Raw genomic sequence first — 24,193 nt, 5'->3', positions numbered from 1 at the left:
AAGGACTGATGCTGAAGCTGAAGCTCCTCTACTTTGGCCTCCTGATGCAAAGAGCCTATTCATTAGAAAAGACCCTGATGCTGAGAAAGGTTGAAGGCAGGAAGAGAAGGGGTCGACAGAGGGCAAGATGGTTGGATGGCATCACCGACTCAATGGACATGAGTTTGAGCAAGCTCCAGGAGATGGTGAAGGACAGGGAAACCTGGCGTGGTGCAGTCCATGGGGTCACAAAGAGTCAGACACGACTGAGCGACTGAACGATGATTTTGTGACTGTTTTCCCCAGGATTTTGAGCTCTTTAAAGTCAGAAATGATGCCTCAATCCTATTTGTACCTTTGTATTTAGCATATCACCTGAACATGGTAACTGCTCAACTTCTTATTTAACTGACCTTAATTGATCAACTGCCTGTTCAGCAGACAAGGCTAGAAGGTAAAGATGCTTAAGAGAGGAGGAGAACCCATACAAAGAGGTCTGAGGAGAGGCTATAGAGAATGGAATAAGGATGATGCATTACGGATTGATTTTGATAGAAAAGATACCTTTGACTCTGTGCCTAAAAAGAAGTAGGTAAAAATGGAGGCTGATGGGGGTGGCTAAGGAATGAAAGGAGTTTCAGGTTGAGGGCTCTATTTTCTTTGTTACACAGGTGGTTGAACAGGGGGAAATTTGATGCAGGTAGTAGTAGTGAAGAGACATAGTGTATATTTGTTCAGGAAGTAAATGCACATCTTAAATGCAAAGACCCTAGAAAACATTTCATTCTGAAACGTGTCATGTCTTAAGGACTCATTCATATTTTTTTGAGGCAAAGCTTTAGATCTGCATGTAGCATTTTCTCTGCATATGTGTGCAAAGCCTCGTATCTGAAGATCTCTGCTTTTCTGCTGGATTGCAGACCCACCAGCAGAGTTGGGGTTGCTTATTGTGACGTTGTTATGGCTCATGGCAAGGCTGCCTGAACTGTGGGAAGAGTAACTGTAAATCATCTTGAGAAAGACAGATTTTGTGTTAGTCTCTTGCTTAGAAAGTGTAACATAGCATTTGGGGAAGAACATGCAACGTAGGATCTCGTAGTTAGATATTAAAATAATGATGATCTCCACAACCAGCATATATTTGCCAAATGTGGTAGATGGGGATGAAGGTGATCCAAACTATGAAGGAAATGAGCATGCCAAATGTTATGAATTTGGCCTCATTGTAATTCTCAGGTAATTTCCTGCCTTTGAAGGCACAAATGAAGCACATGAAGGCCAGGATGGCAGTATAGCCCAGCATGGAGCCAAATGCAAGAATGGACCCCTCCTCACATTCAAAGATAATGACTCTGGGCAAGGAGACATTCCGTCCCACAGCAGGGGCTGCAAGGATGAGCTAGAGGGTGCAAACGACAACTAGGATGCCCGTGCAAGTGAAAATGGTGGGGATGGGTTTATAGAAGCACTTCAAGAAGTTCTGCAGCTTGGGATCACAGCTGAAGGCCAGCAGAATTTTCAGGGGCTTCATCAGAATGTAGGAGAGGCAGAGAGTACAAAGCTCATGCCAAGCAGTGTCTGCCTGGTTTTACACGTGAAGCTTTGTGGTTCTCTAATGAAAAAGCCTGTGCCGGCAAAGTGGAGGAAAGGACAGAAGAGGATTACGTAGCAGACCATCAATTCCCCGGATGATTTCACAACGGGTGTGTTCAGGTTTCTTGTAAATATTATGCCAATGGCCAGAACAAACAGGATTCCCAGCAGAGAGAGGGCCAGGAGCAAGATAGCCAAGGAATCAGGGTACTCCATTTCCTTTTCAAAGCACATTGTGCTCCCTACAGGGGCTCAGTGAGTTTTCGTTGTTGCATAAAAGGCAATGATCCGTATCTAAAAGACACAGCAGATTTGGTTACATTGCAAATATTTAAACCAGGTGATTGTCCCCAGGGCTACAGATGAGACTCCTCAGTGAGAGTTCTGACTGGAAAATGGATATAGATAATTGTCACATCGGTTACTTATTAAAATAAAGCATGCACATGACCCAGGAAGGTGAGAAAGAAAGGGTGACAGTGAGGGAACAGGAAGAGTGGGAGAGAAAAAGAGAAAAATTCATCCGGGCCATGAGTCTTTAGAAAATTAAGATACTCAATATAGATGCCAGCCTCTCATGAACTTGCTATGATAGGTGGCAGTTCAGGGACTGTCAAGAATAAGAGCTTTGGTACCAGACATATTTCCAGCCCTTTCTCTATCCCTTATGTGTCCTGTAATCTTGAACAAGCTGATTGAACTAGTGCCTGTTGGTAGGAATAATGAGATCTGTAGGGTATGCACACCTCTGGGTTTCCATCATGCTCAGTTTAGTTAATTCAGCATTTATTTATCTATAGTTACTGTGTCTCAGTTACAAATCAGACATGTCTGTGTGGGATACATAGACAAAAATTGACAGAGAATTTGCATTATTTTAAGAGGTGCTGGGAGAGGAAGTCCAGTAGAGGAACAACATCTTCCCTTGGAAGTGAAGTTACTTTTACATCTGTTAGGTACTGAGTGTTCATCTGCTGCAGAAGCATAAAACACTTTTTATTTTTTGAAATGACAAAAATAAACCAAATAGAATTCATGTTAAAAAATCAGCTTAAAGAGAAATGGTTCCGGTATATCACTATGCATGTTGTAGGGAGTATAATTAATTACCTATCTGATTACTATAGTGATTTTCAGGACAGGTCACACATTCATAGCAGCAAGTATGTTGACTTTTTGTGGTTTTCTTCATTTAGCCAGGACTTCATTCCTTGGAGAATTTAGATTGAATTTTCTGCAAAGTGAAAAGAAATTCTAAATAAGTTTTTAAAAAGATTTATCCTAACTATAGTATTTCTGATTTAATTTAAAGATTTATTTACAAAATAGTATTTTGGTCTTTTTTTCTTCATAGTGTAAAAGAATTCTTTTGTCATCTGGAGGAATTTCAACAACCTTAAAAAAATAGAAAGTATTTCAGATAGTGAAACTGCTCAGGAAGAATATAGTTTTTGTCACATTAATAAATTTTGTAAGGAAATTAACTCTTTCAAAAAGTCACTCAGTTCAGTTCAGTCACTCAGTCGTGTCCGACTCTTTGCAACCCCATGAATCGAAGCACGCCAGGCCTCCCTGTCCATCACCAACTCCTGGAGTTCACTCAAACTCACATCCATTGAGTGGGTGATGCCATCCAGCTATCTCATCCTCTGTCATCCCCTTCTCCTCCTGCCTCCAATCCCTCCCAGCATCAGAGTCTTTTCCAATGAGTCAACTCTTTGCATGAGGTGGCCATAGTACTGGAGTTTCAGCTTTAGCATCAGTCCTTCCAAAGAAATCCCAGAGCTGATCTCCTTCAGAATGGACTGGCTGGATCTCCTTGCAGTCCAAGGGACTCTCAAGAGTCTTCTCCAACACCACAATTCAAAAGCATCAATTCTTCGGCGCACAGCCTTCTTCACAGTCCAACTCTCACATCCATACATGACCACTGGAAAAACCATAGCCTTGACTAGGTGGATCTTTGTTGGCAAAGTACTGTCTCTGCTTTTGAATATGCTATCTAGGTTGGTCATAACTTTTCTTCCAAGGAGTAAGCGTCTTTTAATTTCACTAGCAGACATAAAAATGTGTAGTGGTGGAACTAATGGAGGAATGATGTTTTGGAAAATTTCAATCTGGTGCTATATAAACAGTTCAACTATATATAAGAATCCTTGGACTTTTATATACTTTAGATGAAGGTTATTAATCATGGCGTCCAAGGAGCATGCTCAGCCTAATCTTGAAAAACAAAATAATGGAAAAATTATGATTTAAAACTATTAAAGTATTAGTTTAAAAGATAACCCTTGATATATAAATAAAATTTAATATTTAATTCATCTTGAGAATTTCAGTTTTAATTCTGCATGTCATGATGTGAGTCACACACACTATTCTACTTATATGGAACCATCTCTTTTCAATATAGCTAGTAACTCTTTGCATTTCAGCTTTTTTTTTTTCATTCCTAATCCCTTTCTCATGGCACATCTTGTGAGATAAATTTTTTTTTGGTCTCACTCTTACCCTTGGGAAGCCAGAGCCGAACAAGTAAATGAGACTTTCTCTAGAGTGTCTTAACAGCTATTCCTAGCCTGGAAAATGAAGCCCTTAGCTAACTAGTCTTGTCTTTGGGACATGAAAATGATCTGAGTGAGAGAGAAAAGTAGCCAGGGTTAGTAGCTCTGCGTTCACAGATGCTGGTTTTCTTGTCTTCACCACAGCTATGTCTGATCTGGGTTTTCAGCAGGCAGGATATCTGCCCTGTGGATTCCCCAGGGAAAACTTAGTCCAGAGTATCCACACTCCTAAAGGACGCTCAGAAGACACAAATAATGAGATAAAGCTGAACATCATTATGGGGTTAAAAGTGAACCCTTTCTTCCCAGCTGTACAGTTTTTTTCTCTCTCCCCACATAAAAGATAGCAATAAGAAAATGAGTCTGGGTGAGAGGTGATTGGAGCTTGGATCAGGGTGGTGGTAGCAATGGAGTAGAGGACAAAAGTGTAGACTGTGTATTTTGAAAGTGTAACCTAGAATGGCTATGAAGTGTGACAGAAAGAGAAGTGAAAGGATCCCATTAGGATTTTTTCATAAGCAGCTAGGAGAAATGAGTTACCATTTATTGGGATGGAGATAGGTTTTGGAGGTCAGTCTTGGAAACAATCAGTTAAGATGAAAAACTATTAGACACCCAGGTAGAGATGTCAGATAGACAGTTGTATATTTACTTGAGTTGAAATTCAGAAGATAAAAGTGTGGGAGCCATCTGCCTTCTATATAATGACATTGTCTACGTGCATGGATGAGATCACTGAGGAAAAGTACAGATAGAAAAGAAGAACAGGGAACTTCCCTGGTGGTCCAGTGGCTAAGACTACACACTTTCAGTTTACAGGGCACAGGTTTGATCCCTGGTCTGGGAACTAAGATCCCACATGCCACAGGGTGTAGCCAAAATAAAAAAATTTTTTGAAAGGAGCAGTTCTGAATTCTGGGTCTATCAGTATTCAGAGGGAGCAGGAATAGTAAGGAAAGGGCAAAGGAGGCTGAGAAGCAGTGGCCAGAGACGGAAGAAGAAACCCAGGGCATGTGCTGTCATGGAAGCAAATAAAGCAAGCGTTTCATGGAGGGGAGAATAATTAGCCAGTAAGTGAAGTAAGATGATGTTTGTATTTATTAACCAGAGAGAAATAATTTTGATGGACTGAAAAGAATTTAAAAGAACTATGGGAGGAGAGAAATTGAGGCCAGTGAATATATTCAACTTTTTCAAGGAGTTTTGCCATAAAGGGAAACAGGAATGGGCAGTATATGGAGGAGGAAGATGGGGATCAATACAGTTCTTTGGATTTTTTTTTTCTTAAGATGGAAGGAAGAACAACTTATTTGTGTCACCATTTAGATAACACAGAAGAGAAAATAATTGAGGGTGCAGAAGAGAGTGGAGAATTGCCAGAGAAACATCTTTGAGCAAGTAAAAGGCCCTGGGATTCAGAGGAGCTGACCTTGGCTCAGAGCCCGGACAGCCCACGCACAGTCCCAGATGGAAAGCAGTGATGCAGCACAGATGTGGTGGAGGCAGCCAGTCCCTTTTCATTGTCTCAGTTTTGTCAGTCAAATAGGAAGCAGGGTCCACTGAAAGTGAAGATGGGAAAGGTGTGCTGGAGTAAAAGGACAGAAAAGAAAGTATAAATAACCATCCAGGATGGTAGACAAATGAATGGGCTAGGATAATAGTCTGATTTCCCAACAGCATTTAGAACCCAATGGAAGTTAGAGATCATGAATTTTAAGTGAGAACAGTTAGCAAAGTACGTGGGTTTTTTTGTTTGTTTGTTTTTGCCAAGATCAGCTGTATTGGTTAGACAAAGTTTAATATAATCAGGATTATACTTTGGTCCAATGAATGGTGAATATAGAGATGGGCAAGGAAACTGAGGATGTGTACAAGGCAGTAATATACAAGTTGACCATGGAATTTAAGGAGGGAAGTTGGGAAAATTGAACAGGCAGTAGGGCCACTGAAGGGTCTGGTGGGGACAAGGACTTTTGCAGTTGAAGTATCAATTGATTTGAATGCTACAAAGCAGCCAATACAAAATTACCTTAAGATTCCTGTGCTCATTTTTTGTTTCTTGATTTGTGACAAATGAAGACATCATTCTTCAGGTCATATTGTGCCATCTTGTGACAGTCATGTGGCCATTGATCTCCCTCCATAGCACAATATTGTATCCAGTATTCATAGCTCCATGGGCATCAAAATGAAATGAACTCCCTCCGTCCATGAATTGGAGAAGGCAATGGCAACCCACTCCAGTACTCTTGCCTGGAAAATCCCATGGATGGAGGAGTCTGGTGGGCTGCAGTCCATGGGGTCGCTAAAAGTCAGACTCAACTGGGTGACTTCACTTTCACTTTTCACTTTCATGCATTCAGTTCAGTTCAGTTCAGTTGCTCAGTTGTGTCTGACTCTTTGCGACCCCATGAACCGCAGCACGCCAGGCCTCCCTGTCCATCACCAACTCCCAGAGTCCACTCGAACCCATGTCCATTGAGTCGATGATGCCACCCAACGATCTCTTCCTCTGTCGTCCCCTTCTCCTCCTGCCCCCAATCCCTCCCAGCATCAGGGTCTTTTCAAATGAGTCAGCTCTTCGCATCAAGTGGCCAAAGTATTGGAGTTTCAGCTTCAACATCAGTCCTTCCAATGAACACCCAGGACTGATCTCCTTTAGGATGGACTGGTTGGATCTCCTTGCAGTCCAAGGGACTCTCAAGAGTCTTCTCCAACACCACAGTTCAAAAGCATCAATTCTTCGGTGCTCAGCTTTCTTTATAGTCCAACTCTCATATCCATGCATGACCACTGGAAACATTGGAGAAGGAAATGGCAACCCATTCCAGTGTTCTTGCCTGGAGAATCCCAGGGACAGGGCAGCCTGGGGGGCTTCTGTCTACGGGGTTGCACAGAATCAGACACGACTGAAGGAACTTAGCAGCAGCAGCCCTCCGTGAATGTGACATTTTTCAGTACAGCAAGTAACTATGAAAAATAAAAACAGAAATAAACACTGATAGAAATATTTTAAGTGTATCCATTATCCCAATTATAACACTGCCTTGCAAGGAATATCACTTAAAAATGAAAAAAAAGGATATTCTGGATCAATAAGTATGAAAACTACTTGAAGACTAGTAGTTCTTAATTACTAGGCAACAATTTGAGAACTGTTGAGAATTTCTGACGTCTTGCTCTGTGAATTTGAGAAAGCAAGGTAATGTTCATGGAGGTAGATTCTCTTACTTACAGAACTGAAATCTGAGCACCTTCATGTATTCCACTTTGCATGATTTCAGAATGGGTCCTCTAGGGCAGATGTCACTCTCATTCTGGTTCCAAATTTCATTAGTGGTGTGATCTTGACATTTACAACTTCTTTCTAGGCCTCCGTTGAGATAAATGAAACCTATTATACTTAATATGATTGTTGTAAGAATTAAATGTAATTATTCCTAGGTGGCTGAAGCATAAGGAGTCTGCCTGCCAATGCAGGAGATGCAAGAGATGTGGGTTCAATCCCTGGATTGGGTGGTTCCCCCTGGAGAAGGAGATGGCAACCCACTCCAGTATTCTTGCCTGGAAAATCCCATGGACAGAGGAGCCTGGCAGGCTACAGTCCATAGGGTCACAAAAGAGTTGGACACGACTGAGCAACTGAGCACACACACACATGTGTATGAACACTTTAGCCTAGCAGCAGGAACAGATTGAGGGTTAATAGAGATTAGCTTAATACTTTTAAATACCCATAATTAGCTAACAGGGATGATGTGCAAATAAATGAAGATGCTTTGAGTCTATCAAGTAATAAAGTCACCTGACATTCATACGCTACTTTCTAATACTCAAATCTGTGATGCCCTTTTACTCCATAACAACTCAGTGAAGCACACTTAGCAGGGATCATCTTCCTCTTTTCCAAGGAGTGAAAGACCTTCTCTTAAGATACATATCTTGACTTTCATTATGGGGTCTTTCTGTTGCACCTAATGATATATTAGTTTAAATTCTCCTCACTGTGTTTTTCTTTTTTTCCCTTCTGACTCAAAGCCATAATCAAGGTGCCATTTGGAAGCAGGAAAATTCATCCTTTCCTTCTAGAGTCACACTCAGCCTGGGTCTTTGACCCAAGTCTCAGCAGGTGATCCAAGCCAGGAGTTGTCATGCTCACCAGCCCCAAAATGAAGGCTGAGGCGACAGAGCTGCAAAGCCAGAGAGAGTTCAGTAACAAATGCACCCTGTTCTTGGGTGCATCCCTACCTGAGAAGTTTAACTGGTGGACCTAATGTAACTTCTAGGGCTTTCCAGATGTCTTCCTGGAAAAGAATCCACCTGTAAAGCAGGAGATGGGTTCAGTCCCTGGGTCAGGAAGAGCTCTTGAAGAAGGAAATGGCAACCCGCTCCATTCTTGCCTGAGAAATCCCATGGACAGAGGAGTCAGGCAGGTTACAGTCCACGCGGTCACAGAAGTGTCAGACACAATTGAGCACAGAGTAACTGCTAGTGACCTCCCTTTGAGTCCATACTCATTGGGTGGAAGGTGGGGAATCTTACTATCACCAAAGGTTTTTAAATCTGTTTCAGTAACAGAGCGTATAGTAATTGTTGTTTAGCTGCTAAGTTGTGTCTGACTCTTTTGCAACCCTATGGACTGTAGCCTGCCAAGCTCCTCTGTCCATGGAATTTCTCAGGCAAGAATACCAGAGTGGGTTGCTATTTCCTCCTCCAGAGGATCTTCCCAACCCAGGCATCAAACTCATATCTCCTGCATTGCAGGTGAATTCTTTAGCACTGAACCACTGCGGAAGCCCCAGGGTATAATAAAGAGACCTCTAAATTCTATTTCCAATTTAGTTCAGAAAATGATGTTTTTAACCTTAGAAGAAAGAAATATAATGGAAAATTAGTCTTCTTATTACTCAGTTTGTACAGTGAGAACTTGTATGCAGTACAGCTAGAACAGAAAATGTTTTACTGACAAATGAGGCAGCCGTATTGAACTTGTGGTGCAGAAGAGAATACTAGACTGAGAAGGAGGAGAACATTTGAGTTCTGGCTCCGCCGTTAATGTGATATATAATCATGGCTAAGCAAATACCATCACATCTGTACCTGTGATGCTTCTGTGGTTCTTGTTGGGTGCAAAAATCTATGGAACAAGGCAGAAGTTATTCTACTTGAATAAAGTTATTCTTCCTCTGTTTTTTCTCAGTTAATCTTTTATGAATATTTCCTTCCTTCAGTTTTTTCCCCCTTTGGCAAATACAATGTAAGAAAATCAAGTTGTATTTTAAGTGAATATATTAGCTACAATAGTCAGGTCAATGACCAAATATAACTTTAGCAAAATCTTTAAGCATGTGTATTGATTTTATTATATGTCTTCACAGACTTCTAGTTCTTTTAATTAGTGGAGGGAACAAAAATAGGCAAAAAAAAAAAAAAATCCCAGCTTTCAGTGTTCCCAACTCTGCCTGTGTATTGATTTTTATTCCATTCCTTCCTTAAGCAATATACACATGTAAGCCCTAGTATCTTAGTTCTTTAGGGAGCAAATCCTCTTCCATTCTCTTGTTTGAACTATAATTTCCACCAGCTTTTTTCCTGTATTTAACTAGGTTTTACAGGGTAAATTTCTGACACATATATGTTCTGTAAATAATGATAACGTTGTATGATGTAAATAAAATGGCGCAATTCTACATTTGTTCTTACAGGAAAGAGGATGGAAACAAACCAGTGTATTCATTACTTGTTAAATATTCTTTTGAATGTTTGCTCTGGATTAAATTCTGAACACTATTGCTATGATTATTAAGTTGTTAAAGACTTCTTCCATCCATTATTTATTTGTTTTTCATCAAGACTCTGACCCTCATGATAAGTTGACCCAAAAATATTTAGAGAGTAGGATTTGCATTTCCTTGATTATATAATTCACTTCAGTATGGTAATGACCTATTTTTGAGAACACAAGGTCAGGAGGCCATTCCCATTAAGCTGCTGTGGTTGATGTTGTTTTCCATGTCCTCAGCCACTCTGCTGCCCACTGCAACTCTGTAAGTGAGCTGTGCTTGGGAAAAGAGATATCTATGTGAGTCAAGCAGAGACTTGCAGAGGAAGCACACGTGCATCTCTGTCTGGTACCCAACCTATGTCTTTTACTTTTGTAAAGTTTTCCATGGTGTAGCAAAAGCACATAATTAAGACTGGAAGAGTTTTGCTGCTAACTCTATGGCAATTGATGGGCCCCAGATCCTTATAATTGAGGTCTCCCCATCTCTAAACTGCTGCAAGTCTCAGTCACCAGTAAAACCTCCTCTTGCCAGTTCTTTATGATGAAGTGTAGTGAACATGAATCTATGGATCTACCATAATATTTAAAGATTAGAGATGAAGTATGTTAATGCTTAGTTTGTGAAGTGAAGTGAAAGTCGCTCAGTCGTGTTCGACTCTTTGCAACCCCATGGACTGTATTCTCTTGGCCAGAATACTGGAATGGGTAGCCTTTCCCTTCTCTAGGGGATCTTCCCAACCCAGGGATCGAACCCAGGTCTCCCACATTGCAGGCGGATTCTTTACCAGCTGAGCCACAAGGGAAGCCCAAGAATACTGGAGTGGGTAGCCTATCCCTTCTCCAGTGGATCTTCCTGACCCAGGAATTGAACTGGGGTCTCCTGCATTGCAGGTGGGTTCTTTACCAAATGAGCTATGAAGGAAGCCCCAAGGCTTGGTTTAGTAAGCCTTAAAAATTATTAGTTATTATTGTCCTCATCACTTCACAATCTTTCCCTTTTAGTCCCAATGTCTCCTCTGACTTCCAGACCATTACACTTGAATGTGTTATAAGTTCTTCAAATTCAACATGTCCAAAATGGAATGCTTAATATTTCTTCTCTCTACTGACCTTCACTTTTCTCTGCATTTTCAACTCAGTAAGTGGCACCAGTTGCCAAAATTTAGAATCATTTGCTGCATCTTTGCTTTTCTCTGTCATTCTTTACATCCAATCTATCTCCAAAGACTCTTCATCTTTTCTCTTAAGTGTACATCACCTTCCTCATTGTCACATTCTTAGTACCTGTAGTACTTATACCTGAAGTATAAGGCATACTTACTGTATTCCTGGCTTAACAAACTTTCTCTGGCTAGTCTTGTGTTCATCTAATCGATGCACATTGCAGTAGAAATACCATTTCTACGATGGTAGGTCACATCACTCTTCTGTCTAAAAATAGCTCTCATTGGCTCCCCTTTGCTCTCTCAAGTCCAAACCTTTAAACATAGCTTGCAGACTTCTCATTGAAAAGGTGGTCTTTGTACCAGCAATAATCAGAATCATCTGAGAGCTTGTTAGAAGTGCAGACTTTCAGGTCCCCCTCACTGGAACTACTGAATTAGCATCAACATGATAATAAGATTACCAGGTAATTAACACTCCAGCAGAGTTTGAGATGCTCTGATTGTCAAGCCCTAAAGATGAATGCTTCACTAACCCTCCACTCTGTGATTTCCACAAAAGACTCCAATTCTGCGATGCTACTTTCTGACCCCTGAAGATGCCATGCTTTCTCTCTCTGTGACTTTGCTGGAGTGTTTCTGTCCTGCCCAGCACCCAGTCAGCTATCATATTCACCAGGGATGTCACGATCTCTGGAGAATATTCTCTGCCATCTTGTATTTATATGAAACATTGTAATGCATTACTCTGCACTGTAATCAGCTCCTTAATTCTTTGACTGCTTACTGCTCTAGACACATGACTCCTTCAGCGAGAGAATTATCTCGTTGCCCATAATATTTTCAAAATTCAACACCATGGCCGGAACACTGAGACATCTAATAAATATTTGGCAAATTATTGTGTGAATAATAGTTTGACTCTTACACATTCTCTTGTCCTGCATACATCACTCACTACCTTGTACCTGATCCAGAATAAAGGAAAACAAACAAGGAAACCATAATCACTATTCGGGACAAGGAGGTAATAGTCCTCACACACATCTGAGGAACATAAAAAAAAATCTGTTGCAGTAAAACAAATATGGTTGCAGTCTCCCTGAATACTGCTCACAGATATCACCAAATGTGGAGCCAAAGTAAGGATTATCCTTGATCCTGGAGAAAACTAACTCCTTTGATGTTATTTGAATCTAAAATCACTCAGAAAGTATTATTTAAGTATTAGTGAATTTTGCCAGGGGACAAAATAATTTTGAGGACGATATCCTTGTTTAGTGACCCTAAATATTGCTGATCTTTTCAATTTAATATCTATATGGAGATTTCTTCCTAAAAAGACAATCGTTTGCATTATTGTATTTGTCCTATTGGATCTGGCAGGGACATGGCTCACTGGTGATCAAAGGAACAAGACACTCCTCTGCTCCTCATTTCCAAGCTGTTTCTGTCTATTTCTGGATTACCATGTCCCAGGGGGTGAATAAAGAATGACCTCAGGCTCCCAGTGTTTAAATAAAACATTTTAGAAGAGCTGCTTCAATTATACTTTCTCAAGATCTTCCTCAGAACGTTTGAGACTTATTTCTGATTTAAAATACTTTCCCAGAGGATAAATAACTAGTGCTATTTGTATTTCTTTTTTCTTATGAGTCTCTTTATAGCTCCTCCCCTTTATCCCATCTGTCTCCGATTATCTGTTTTCTCTCCATTACTAGCTCTGACCTCTCATTCTTAAAAATTTCATCTAGTAGGTTTTATTATGTTGGTCCACTTAATGTATAGCGTTTTTTTTTTTAAACCAATCCATCGTTAAAGTTTTATACTACAAAGAGTATGCTTTCAAATAGTCATCTTAAAATAACTAGACATATAAATATGCATGTGTGTGTGTGTAGTGATATATATTTTAAAGAGACTTTTAATTAAAAATAAAAACCCTAATCTCTAGTCTTACCTCTTCATTCTTTTCTTTTTTGCCTTGCATTTACAAAGTGAAAACTAGTTTTAATAGGAGCAACTTAAAACACCCTCTGACCATCACACGATTCACCCAAATGTAAGCTGATCAGCTCAAACCTCGGAGCTTGTGGTTGTGGATGTTTAAAAATGACACAAGTGGAAACAGCCCTGGACTGATCCAGCCCTGTTCAGATCACTAATGTGATCAGAAAAAACTGGATCTTATTCCCTTTTACCTTTTTTCCCTAACAAATTGAAAAGAAATAAATTTTGGAACATGATTCTTAAGACCGACAAGCTTGAATGCTGAGAATTTTGTTTTTGATGAGTTAAATTTATCATACAAAGCTGCAGTTTGCTTTCAAATGCCTTGTTTATGAACATTTTAAAGACAGTGGATAATCTTCACTAAATAGGGCCACTCTAATTAGAGTTTCTACAAACTAATCGAAGAGAAGAAAGAGAAAGACTTTTACACAGTTAGTGGTTCATTTAAACCTGAGATAACATAGGACTTGTTATGACTGACCTAATAACATTCTTTTGAAGAAGACTGGAGTCCTAGAAAGACTGCCCTAAGAAAGAGTCCTAACTGGAGGCGTTGGGCTGTAATCACCCAAAGGGTATGGAGTCAGAAGTCCCAGACTAGAGTCTGGTATTTTTGGCTTTAGTTTCCTTACCCACAATATTTAGCAATAATAAAAGGGATCATTAAACATGCCTGGTCTTGTGTTGTTAAGAGCATCAAAAGAGATAATTTGTATGAAGTTTTGAAAAACTGCAAGATCAGATATAAATCCACAAGCTAATGGAAAATAACACTATCAGCAGAATCTTCTTGGAAAATAAGAGAATACAACTTTGGTGGAAAAGAATAGAAGGTGAAGGTAAAATAACCCTGTTATGCTTAAGAACAAAGAACTAATAATAGAAATGAAGGTTATTCAACACTACAGTATCTACTTATAAAAGGAATAAAATTTAGAGCAATTTATAGCAATATTGCAAATTAAAGGAAAGAAAGAAATGATGGTAGGGGAATTTTCTTGTGTGTGTGAGTTACTACCTCCCATGGTTGAAAGGCGTTGGGGTTCTATAGTCTCGAGCTTGTCACAGATCCTGAATGGCATAACTAAGGGCCAATACTGCTAGCTGAATACTGTGAGCAAGTCCCAGTTCGGTGTAATCCCACAGGAAGTCAGTTCTCAGGAAGAAGTTCCTTTCTGTGTCCTTAGTGGCCAAAGTGCCCTGGGAGCAGTTGGAGATACATCGACTCAGATCACTGTCTCAGCATGTGCACAAGCAGATTAGGGCATGGCAGATTCATCTAAGGGTTTGTTGTTATCACTGGGAAACACACACAGATTTTGAAGACAGAAATGGAAAGAGGACACGTTCCCTCTTCTAAAGGTAAACCCCACAACTTTGCCAATCCTTTTAACATCAGGAATGGTAGCAATCTTGGTGGATGTTGACCAGCTCTAGCTATGGAGAAAGCAATGGCAACCCACTCCAGTGTTCTTGCCTGGAGAATCCCGGAGATGGAGGAGCCTGGTGGGCTGCCATCTATGGAGTCGCACAGAGTTGGACATGACTGAAGCAACTTAGCAGCAGCAGCAGCAGCTAACAATCCAGGTCTTATTTATATTCCTTTCAATGGCTTTACTGAAGAGATTGAAAATGTGGAATTGACTCAGAAATACCACAGTGACATTAACCTCAGCTTCTGCTATGATTCTCTCAAGTGTCTGATTGATCCTGACTTCAATGGTAGTATCTGAGAGGAAGGCTGGGAGAGCTTCTCTGAAGGCTATGCACACATTATTTGCTGCCGTTTGAACTGCAAAAGTGTTGAGAGTCCATAGTCATCATCTGTGGTTAGGATGCCATCCAATTCCATCCAGATTTCTGATTCAGGTAGGCCATTGCTTTAGTTTGGTAGAAGTCACTGGGCACTGTCCATAAAAATGAAGGAAACTGAATTTTGTCACTTAGGGTTTCTGCAGTAGATTCATAACTCACCTGGAAATGGACAGAATATTTTAGTTATGGTGTTGATGAGCTGCAGGTGGCTATTCATAGTAGATGTTCTTCTCTTTGATTTCTGTGAGTTTCCATAAAGTTTTCTAAATTCTTTGATCCTTTCTATCCTTTCCCTTCAATGAACTACTTTATAAATAGCTTAAATCATGATAGTTAGGACCTGACGATTGTTGAGTCATTGGGTCTCACTTGCTTTGTCTGTGTATAGTATAAGCAAGGGTTCAGGCTCTGTATTATAACTCTGTCTACATGCCTATATTTATTTATACCTATCTTATATCTCAGGTCAGGGCTACCAGTGTATATTATTTACATACTTAGAAATAAATGTGGGAAAATGCAACCAGTCAAATAAGCACCATGACTTTTGGGACTCCTTTTGTCCAAAATTTGTATAAATGGCAACTTTGATGACTTTTATTCCATCCAGACAAAGAATCATCTGTCCAGGGGTCAGCAAACTTTTTTCTGTAAAGGACCAAATGTAAAATATTTTAAGCTTTGTCGGTCACATATGGTCTCTGTCATATATTATGTTTGTATTTTTTTGTAACAAACTTTCAAAAAAATATGTAAAAATCGTTCTTAGCCTGAGAATTCAAGACCTTGAGAGCCACATTTGATCCACAGGCTATATAGTTTTCTGACTCCTAAGCTACTCAAATGAGCAGTAGCATTTTGGAAAATCTCCCTACTGTGTGCAAAGTTTTGCCTAATTTACAGCTGTGTTGATTTTATTCTAGGGAGAGTGATTACCTTCCACAGCTGCCACTGCACCACGCCACTTGCTCAGTGAATTCCCCCCCCCCTTTTTTTTTACTATTTATAGCAGCTACTGGCATGCAAGGAAACACAATACACTTTAAAGTCAAACAACAAACTGTTAGAATCCTGATTGCAATAAATTTGACAAAGTTAACATTTCTTTCGCTGTGAAATGACAGGATTCTTATGAAGACTGAAGGAGAAAATGTAAATGATTTAAATGGATATTGGCACACAGTGGACATTCATTCACTAAACCTTAATTGCTTCCGAAGACATTGCTATGCTCACCTTCACTCTACTACCTGGGCTTCTGTGAAATCTGTGTTACTATGGAGAGTCCTCTCTACTATTACACTATCATGGAAATTACATTTTTACATTAAACATCCATTGTTAAAAATATTCTACTTTTCTTACTTGTCACCTAACTAGTTTTATACATAGTCTAGAAATTTTGGGCCAAAGCCTTATCTCTGAGATATTTGGAGGAATAGTTCTTTTTTATTTTTTTAATTTAAACTTTTCATTATCAACTTTACTAGGCTACAATATAATGGAACTCTCAGAGTCTTACAGGGATATACACACTTATTTAGTCTGGCTCCAGAGAGTTATATAATTTGAATTCTTACACATATTTATTATATTATTCATATATATTTTATCTGTTCACTTCTATCAGATGGTCACTTCTTGTTAATCTGACCAAAAGCATTGTCTAACTTTTGGCTTCTAATCTTCCTTGAGCTTAGAAAGCAGTGATCTACTGAGTTATAGAATGATGTCATATGAAGGTTAGTTAGTTCAAAATTAAAGTCGGGGTACTTGTTTGAGTAATGCACAGGAACTAAGTGCAGGGCTCTCAAACACGTGCTTTGGTCTTTCAGAGACCATGTTGCTTACTTCCTGGTAGAGGCTTACATTATAGGAAGCTCAATAATTCCAGTCTCTGCTCAAAGCCCTTCTGTAATACTCAGAATGAAATACCAAGCACCCCGTAGCTTACAGGATGCTACATGCCTGGCCCCTACATATCTCTGTGAATGCATCTCTTAGTCTGTACCTTTCTGCTCAGACTGATCTAGCCCTATTGATCTTTTGCTTTCCTTTGGACATTTTATCTTTGCACTTAACTGTTTTCTCAGCCTAGATTCTTTCCACTCCTCCCCCATCTTCTCTTGGCTGTCTCTTCTCATTCAAGTTTCAGGCTAACCATCATTTCCTTGAGAGTATTCCTTGACTTCTGGGCCCCTTTACCTCTCACTTCCTTTTCAGTTTTCTTCATGGCATCTAACTAATGTAACTTTAGAAACAAGACAGTTGAGTGGCTCAGAGGCATCTGTCTTATCTAAATCATGCTAAAAGCTGTCAGAAACTAGACCTGGCAGATTGAGGGGTGACTACTCCTTAGTACTTTGATCACTATACTATCCATATTAGGGCACATCCTTTATTTTTTTTCTGAAGAGAAAGAAAATTTAAAGTAGAGGTATCTCCTCAACTAGTTTCCTAGATTACCCTGATCCGTTTAGGATGAAGAACATGATCACACCCACCCAATGGTGGTAGAACAAAACCCACCTGTGGTCATGAGCTGTAAACTCAACATCCGGGAGACAGCCATGGTTATTTCTGAGTAGCCAGCACCTATGACAGCCTTAACCCTTGGCATGAGGTTGGAATAGTCACACTTAAACTCCACGATTTCTCTGGAGCTGTTGAACTTAGAAACACACCTCAGAGCAGCTGCCATCACCTCTGTGATGTCGGTACACGTGTCATAGATTTCGTACTCTAGTTTGACTCCAGACAATAGTGTTGAATTATTGATCATCTCAATGCTGTGTATCATGGCAAGAGTTTGAAGAAAAGTTGGTATTTCAAAGCTGTTGAAACAAGTGTTTTTGAAATTAGAACACAGCTCTTCTTCAGACATGATAATATCCAATTTTATCCTAATTTCTGCCTTATGATGGACAATTCCTGAATCAGTGAAGTTTACCTTTCGGAAGATCCAAACTTTATTTAAAAACAGGTTTTGATGGACACCTTTCTCAGGAGTATATAGTGGGACTACCCTGGTAGTCCAGTGTTTTCAATGCTGCATGGCACAGCCAAAAAAAATTTTTTTTAATGTATATAGGAATCCACAGCTTTTCGAATGGAGTCTGTGTAACAGGATTTAACCTTTTCTTGATTATTCAGGATGATTTTGAATACTCAATTTAGTATTTTACAGTATGAAGATGTATCTGATATCTGTTCTTTTTTGTAGTTAGATGTCAGCATTTTGTTGCTGTTCAAGAATCTGCTCTTATAGACTCACTTCCCCATTTTTTAGTTTTGTGATGCTAAGCTATTGTGGTTGGAAAACAGATGAATAAGAGTCTTAAGAATTACTTACAAAACAGGCTCTGGGTAAAAGCTCAGTAGCTTTCTCCTAGATAACGTGCAACATTTTAGTTCGAGGCATGGGTATTTGCTCATTTAGTGGGTTTTTCCAGTTGACTTCGGGACTTGTAATTATTCCAGAGAACTGAACTGTTTGATTACCAACACACTGTTACGTTTACTTCACACACCACTATATACAAAAGGTTATAAACAGTGCCTAATATATAGTAAGAATTCAAGACATATTTTTTGAATGAATAAAAGGGGATGTTTTTCAAGGTTTTGATATTTTCAAGTTTTTTTAAATTCATTTAGTTAACCTAAATTAGATAATATTTGGATAATGCTGTTAGTCACTGTCATCTAAATGTGAAGTTTGGCAATGAGCTTTAAGTTTTTAAGTTAAAGAAAGATACAAAAGAGAGAGAGTTAAAGTAATGAGTTGTCTGGCAAATAAAATGCATACTATTTTCAGAGTCCCCTACGCATTAGCTCTATGGGAGTCTGAATCTCTTTTGTTCACCTCAGTACCACCCATGCCTAGAATAGGGCCAAGGTAACATAGACACTTAATAAGTGTTGAGTGAATACCGTTTCTCTCAAGGAGTGACAATAAGACCAAAGGATGTTCAGTGACCTTTTTTGGGAATAAATTTTTTAAAACAAGATGACATTTTAAAAAAACATTTTCCATCCTTATTAGTTGACCTATGATTGTGGCCTTAAATCTACAGTCATTCTTTGGGTGCCAATTAGTGCTCTGAAAAATCCTCATTAATGTTTTCTGCAGTGTTCACTGGTATACTGGATAATCAATGATTAAGATGACAGGAGCTCAAAATGTCCGATTTCTGGAGAGAACGATAGGAAGGAATATTAGAGTGACATGGGAACACATTTTACTTGAAAGCATTTATATAGGACATGTGAAATACTTTTGAATTTTAAAAAACAGATAATTGCTGGGGAAGGATGGAGGAAGGGGTGGTAAGAGAGTTTGGGATGGACGTGTACACAGTATATTTTAAATGGATGAACAACAAGGACCTACTGTATAGCACATGGAACTCTGTTCAATGTTATGTGGCAGCCTGGATGGGACAGGAGTTTGGGGGAGAATGGATACATGTGTATGTATGGCTGAGTCCCTTTGCTGTTCACCTGAAACTATCACAACATTGTTAATGGGCTATACCCCAATACAAAATAAAAAGCTTTTTAAAAAAAAAATTAAAGGAGATGAGAAAATGAGATTAAATTTGCATCCAAAAATATCAAGATAAAAAAAATCAAGTTTTGACAGTTAGCAGGAAGCGCTAGAATCTCATTGCCAGAGCAGCAGAAGCTGATGCCACCTGCCTTTAAAAGTTATCTAGGCCCTTGTTTTACAGAAGAGAAAAATCAGAAGCTGGAACTCAAAGAGTTTAAATGATGTGCCTAAATATACAAAATCACTTTGTCCCCAAAGTGAAATTAGAATTCAAATAGTTTGCTCTCCTTAAAGAAAGCTATCTGCAATATCCTCCATTCAGCTTAACTTTTCTATAATACATCATGACAAATGTCTGTTCTATAGTCCAGCTTTCACAATGTAAAGTGTTGACGTATGAACATTCTGAGTTGAAGTAGGGTCTTAATTTATTATCAAAGAATTAGATTATTTCACGAATGAAATAAGTACAGTGTTGACAAAAACATTAGTGTAGAGAAAAATTTTAAGTGCAGTCTATTTTGAAGAATTAAGATTCACGTTTGGAACAACCTGCATCTGTGGGTGACAGAAATATAAGTGTGTTATGTGTCCATGTGGTGGACAGGCTACTCCTGTGTCTTCTCATTGGTTTTCTCGTGTAACTTCTGGGGTAATTCTTTTTAGGCAAAATCCAAATAAATACATTAATGGGAAGCATTCATAGCCTCTGTACTTGGAGGCTGATTATACATATAGTACTAATATAGTTTTCTTTTAAGGAAGAATAGCAAGAAGTAATTATATGCAACTTACAAGTATATGAGTTTAAATTTTATTAAAATGATTTAGATGTTAATACAAGTAAACATTTACATGCCCTAGTCTCACAGTACAAGTTTGAAATCTAAATGTGTTCTCTGAGGCTTTACTCACCTGGCACACTTCTGGATTTCTGGCCTTCTGGGTATTCTTCTGAGGACAGCATTTTTTTCGTGAATGGCAAACCTCCAATCATGATGTGTCCTGGAGAAGTGGCAGCCACAAAGTCATCGGGGGTCTGGCAAGGCTGAGAAGCAGCAAAAAACAATCACAAAACAGGTCATCAGTACTATCAATAGTGCCGTGTTTCTGTCTCATTTGCTCACTTCTTGAGAGTTCTTAGGAATCCCTGAGCTCACAGGTGGCAGGAACATGATTTCTATTTCACCTGTAAACACGTATACAGCATGGGACACTGTCAAGGGCCAGAAACACCCAGTGTTCAGATATCTGATGATGGTCAAAACAGTTCTTCACCGATACGACACATCAGACCCTCTCACACCCTATTGTTGATGTGTGATGTGTGTGTTTGTACACAGCTCCTCACTGTGATAGCATCTTTTACTCTTCTGACGTGTCAAAGGCTTTGAGTCATGTTGGTGTTTCTTTTGAAGTGGGATATAGAATCTTTAAGAGGGAGCAGTTTGGGAACATTTTCTCAGTTTGGAAATGGACAGTTATGCATTTTCAAAGGTATCAAATTCAATGCACAAAAACTGCAAAGCAGTTTGTAAAAAATAACATCCCAAATTTATTTTCCCAGAAAAACTCTATGTAAAAAATGAATCAGTTAAATTTAGATATTTGTGATTTTCAGTTTAATCTAAGTTGGAAAATCTATTTCTATTAAGGAGCCTTACAGAGGTAGAAAAACAAAAAGTCTCAAAAACCTTTGTGCTATAAAACTCACTGTCATGTGGCAGAAAGTGCTCAAACTTTGCAAACTGACAGACTGGTTGACTTTGCCTACCACTTAGCATGTGACCACAAACGAATTACTGAACTTCCCTGGACAATAATTTTCTCATATATAAAATAGATAAGATACTCTGTCTCATGGATATGTTCTGAAACATGAGCTGAATCGATTTGTAAAGCTCCTTAATTTTAGTAGGCACTCAGTAATTGGCTCCTGTCTTAATCGATCAAGGCTGCTGTCACAGAAATACTGTAAACTGGTTGGCCTAGAATCAACAAACACTTATTTCTCACAGTACTGAAGGTTGTGAAGTCCAAGATCATGGAGCTGGCAGATTCAGTGTCTACTGAGAGCCTGCTATAAACCTCACATGGCAGAAAGGGCAAGGGAACTTTCTCAAGGCTGCTTTCATTTAGGCACTAACCCAACTGGGAGGGCCCTGCTCTCATGACCTAATCACCTCCTGAAGGCCCCACCTCCTAATACCATCACCTTTAGGCTTAGGTTTTAACGTCTGAATTTTGGGAGGATATAAGTATTCAGAACATAGCAGTTCCCTTCTGTTCCTTCCTAAAACCAAACAGAAGGTTATTAATTCCTAAATGTGGAGTGCTTTCCACAATTGGCTAAGTAAATCATTGTTCAAAGCTCTTTCTCAAATATCTCAAATGCGTGCCTGGTGGAAATGATGATGTTTGTGGTAGAACCATTAGCTGGCTATAGTCTCCCTAGAATGTAAATCCATTACTAAGTTCAGCATAAGGAAAGATAAGGATATATTAATTACTTCAGAATTTCACTGGGCATGTTATCTTCATTGTTGTAGTTTCTATTACTATCAAGATTTAATTTTGGACCAGGGACAAAAGTTTTAGCCATCATTTTGAATCTATGATTACTATACATTTTATGCAATTTTAAAAGACTTAAAAATTACAATAATCAGTTCAGTTCAGTTGCTCAGTCGTGTCCGACTCTTGAGACCCCATGAATCGCAGCACACCAGGCCTCCCTGTCCATCACCAACTCCCGGAGTTCACTCAGACTCACGTCCATCAAGTCAGTGATGCCATCCAGCCATCTCATCCTCGGTCGTCCCCTTCTCCTCCTGCCCCCAATCTCTCCCAGCATCAGTCTTTTCCAATGAGACAACTCTTTGCATGAGGTGGCCAAAGTACTGGCATTTCAGCTTTAGCATCATTCCTTGCAAAGAAACCCCAGGGCTGATCTCCTTTAGAATGGACTGATTGGATCTCCTTGCAGTCCAAGGGACTCTCAAGAGTCTTCTCCAACACCACAGTTCAAATTCAGTTCAATTCTTTGGCGCTCAGCCTTCTTCACAGTCCAACTATCACATCCATACATGACTACTGGAAAAACCATAGCCTTGACTAGAAGGACCTTAGTTGGCAAAGTAATGTCTCTGCTTTTGAATATGCTATCTAGGTTGGTCATAACTTTTCTTCCAAGGAGTAAGCGACATTTAATTTCATGGCTACAATCACCATCTGCAGTGATTTTGGAGCCCCCAAAAATAAAGTCTGACACTGTCTCCACTGTTTCCCCATCTATTTCCCATGAAGTGATGGGACCAGATGTCATGATCTTAGTTTTCTGAATGTTGAGCTTTAAGCCAACTTTTTCACTTCCTCTTTCACTTTCATCAAGAGGCTTTTTAGTTCCTCTTCTCTTTCTGCCATAAGGGTGGTGTCATCTGCATATCTGAGGTTATTGATATTTCTCCCGGCAATCTTGATTCCAGCTTGTGTTTCTTCCAGTCCAGCATTTCTCATGATGTACTCTGCATAGAAGTTAAATAAGCAGGGTGACAGTATACAGCCTTGACGTACTCCTTTTCCTATTTGGAACCAGTCTGTTGTTCCATATCCAGTTCTAACTGTTGCTTCCTGACCTGCATACAGATTTCTCAAGAGGCAGGTCAGGTGGTCTGGTATTCCCATCTTTAATTGCTGAAGTGAAGTCACTCAGTCGTGTCCGACTCTTTGCGACCCTGTGGACTGTAGCCCACCAGACTCCTCCATCCATGGGGTTCTCCAGGCAAGAATACTGGAGTGGGTTGCCATTTCCTTCTCCAGGGGATCTTCCCGACCCAGGGATCAAACCCAGGTCTCCCACATTGCAGGCAGACGCTTTAACCTCTGAGCCACCAGGGAAGCCCACTATTCCAAAAGATTTTTTAAAAATTAACTGCTTCTGAAAGATAAAAATTGGAAAAAAATTTCCAGTGAGATGAATTACTGATGGCACTAGCTTGCTCCTCCTCTGATCTCAAGGTTCTATATTTCTTTGAAATTTTCTTTATGTGAAGACATATCTGGGTAATATCATTTAAAGCTGATAGCCAGAAGTGATAGCACTAGCCAAGTAATTCTCATAAAGACACCATTACCCTGCTTGGACAAGTACGGTAAGGGATGTAAAATCAATGAGTAATCGTGCTTTGCACTATCATTAGTTTATAGCACTTTGATAGGGTGAGTTGCTGCAGCCCAGTAAGCTAATTTGAGCTACAGTGGTTACTAGATATGATCAGCATCTTAGATGGGATATTACTATTATTGCCCACTTGCAAATAATCAAATTATCAGTGCATATGATGTTTAAGCAGCATTGGATGCTAGAGGGATACCACTGTATCGTACACCACAAAGTACAGCAAACTTCAGCTAGAGGTAAAATTAGATGGCTGAGGCCTAAATCACCAATGGAACCAGTTAGCTGCATAGCTAAGTAATTGATTTCATTCAGTTGGATTTCCGGGCTTCCCTGATAGCTCAGTTGGTATAGAATCCACCTGCAATGCGGGAAACCCCGGTTGGATTTCCGGGTTGGGAAGATCCACTGGAGAAGGGATAGGCCACCCACTCCAGTATTCTTGGGCTTCCCTTGTGGCTCAGCTGGTAAAGAATCCGCCTGTGATGCAGGAGACCTGGGTTCAATCCCTGGGTTTGGGTAGATCCCCTGGAGAAGGAAAAGACTACCCTT

At 39.6% G+C, this 24,193-nt stretch overlaps 1 protein-coding gene across 1 annotated transcript; it reads right to left on the bottom strand.

Moving 5' to 3' along the window:
- Positions 1 to 642: 642 nt before the first annotated feature.
- On the bottom strand, positions 643 to 22,069 carry GPRC6A (G protein-coupled receptor class C group 6 member A). Its single transcript, XM_040239334.1, is given in 16 exon segments — positions 643 to 1,132; positions 1,134 to 1,534; positions 1,537 to 1,836; positions 1,838 to 1,866; positions 2,683 to 2,806; positions 14,116 to 14,144; positions 14,147 to 14,338; positions 14,341 to 14,530; positions 14,678 to 14,907; positions 14,910 to 14,939; positions 14,942 to 15,066; positions 17,438 to 17,746; positions 20,380 to 20,413; positions 20,416 to 20,527; positions 20,529 to 20,574; positions 21,975 to 22,069. Coding segments are annotated over 16 exon segments (2,736 nt in total).
- Positions 22,070 to 24,193: the final 2,124 nt, after the last annotated feature.

The sequence above is a fragment of the Oryx dammah genome, unplaced genomic scaffold, assembly GCF_014754425.2.
Source record: "Oryx dammah isolate SB20612 unplaced genomic scaffold, SCBI_Odam_1.1 HiC_scaffold_4, whole genome shotgun sequence".
Lineage (NCBI taxonomy): Eukaryota > Metazoa > Chordata > Mammalia > Artiodactyla > Bovidae > Oryx > Oryx dammah.
This window is presented reverse-complemented; position numbering and strand designations above follow the sequence as displayed.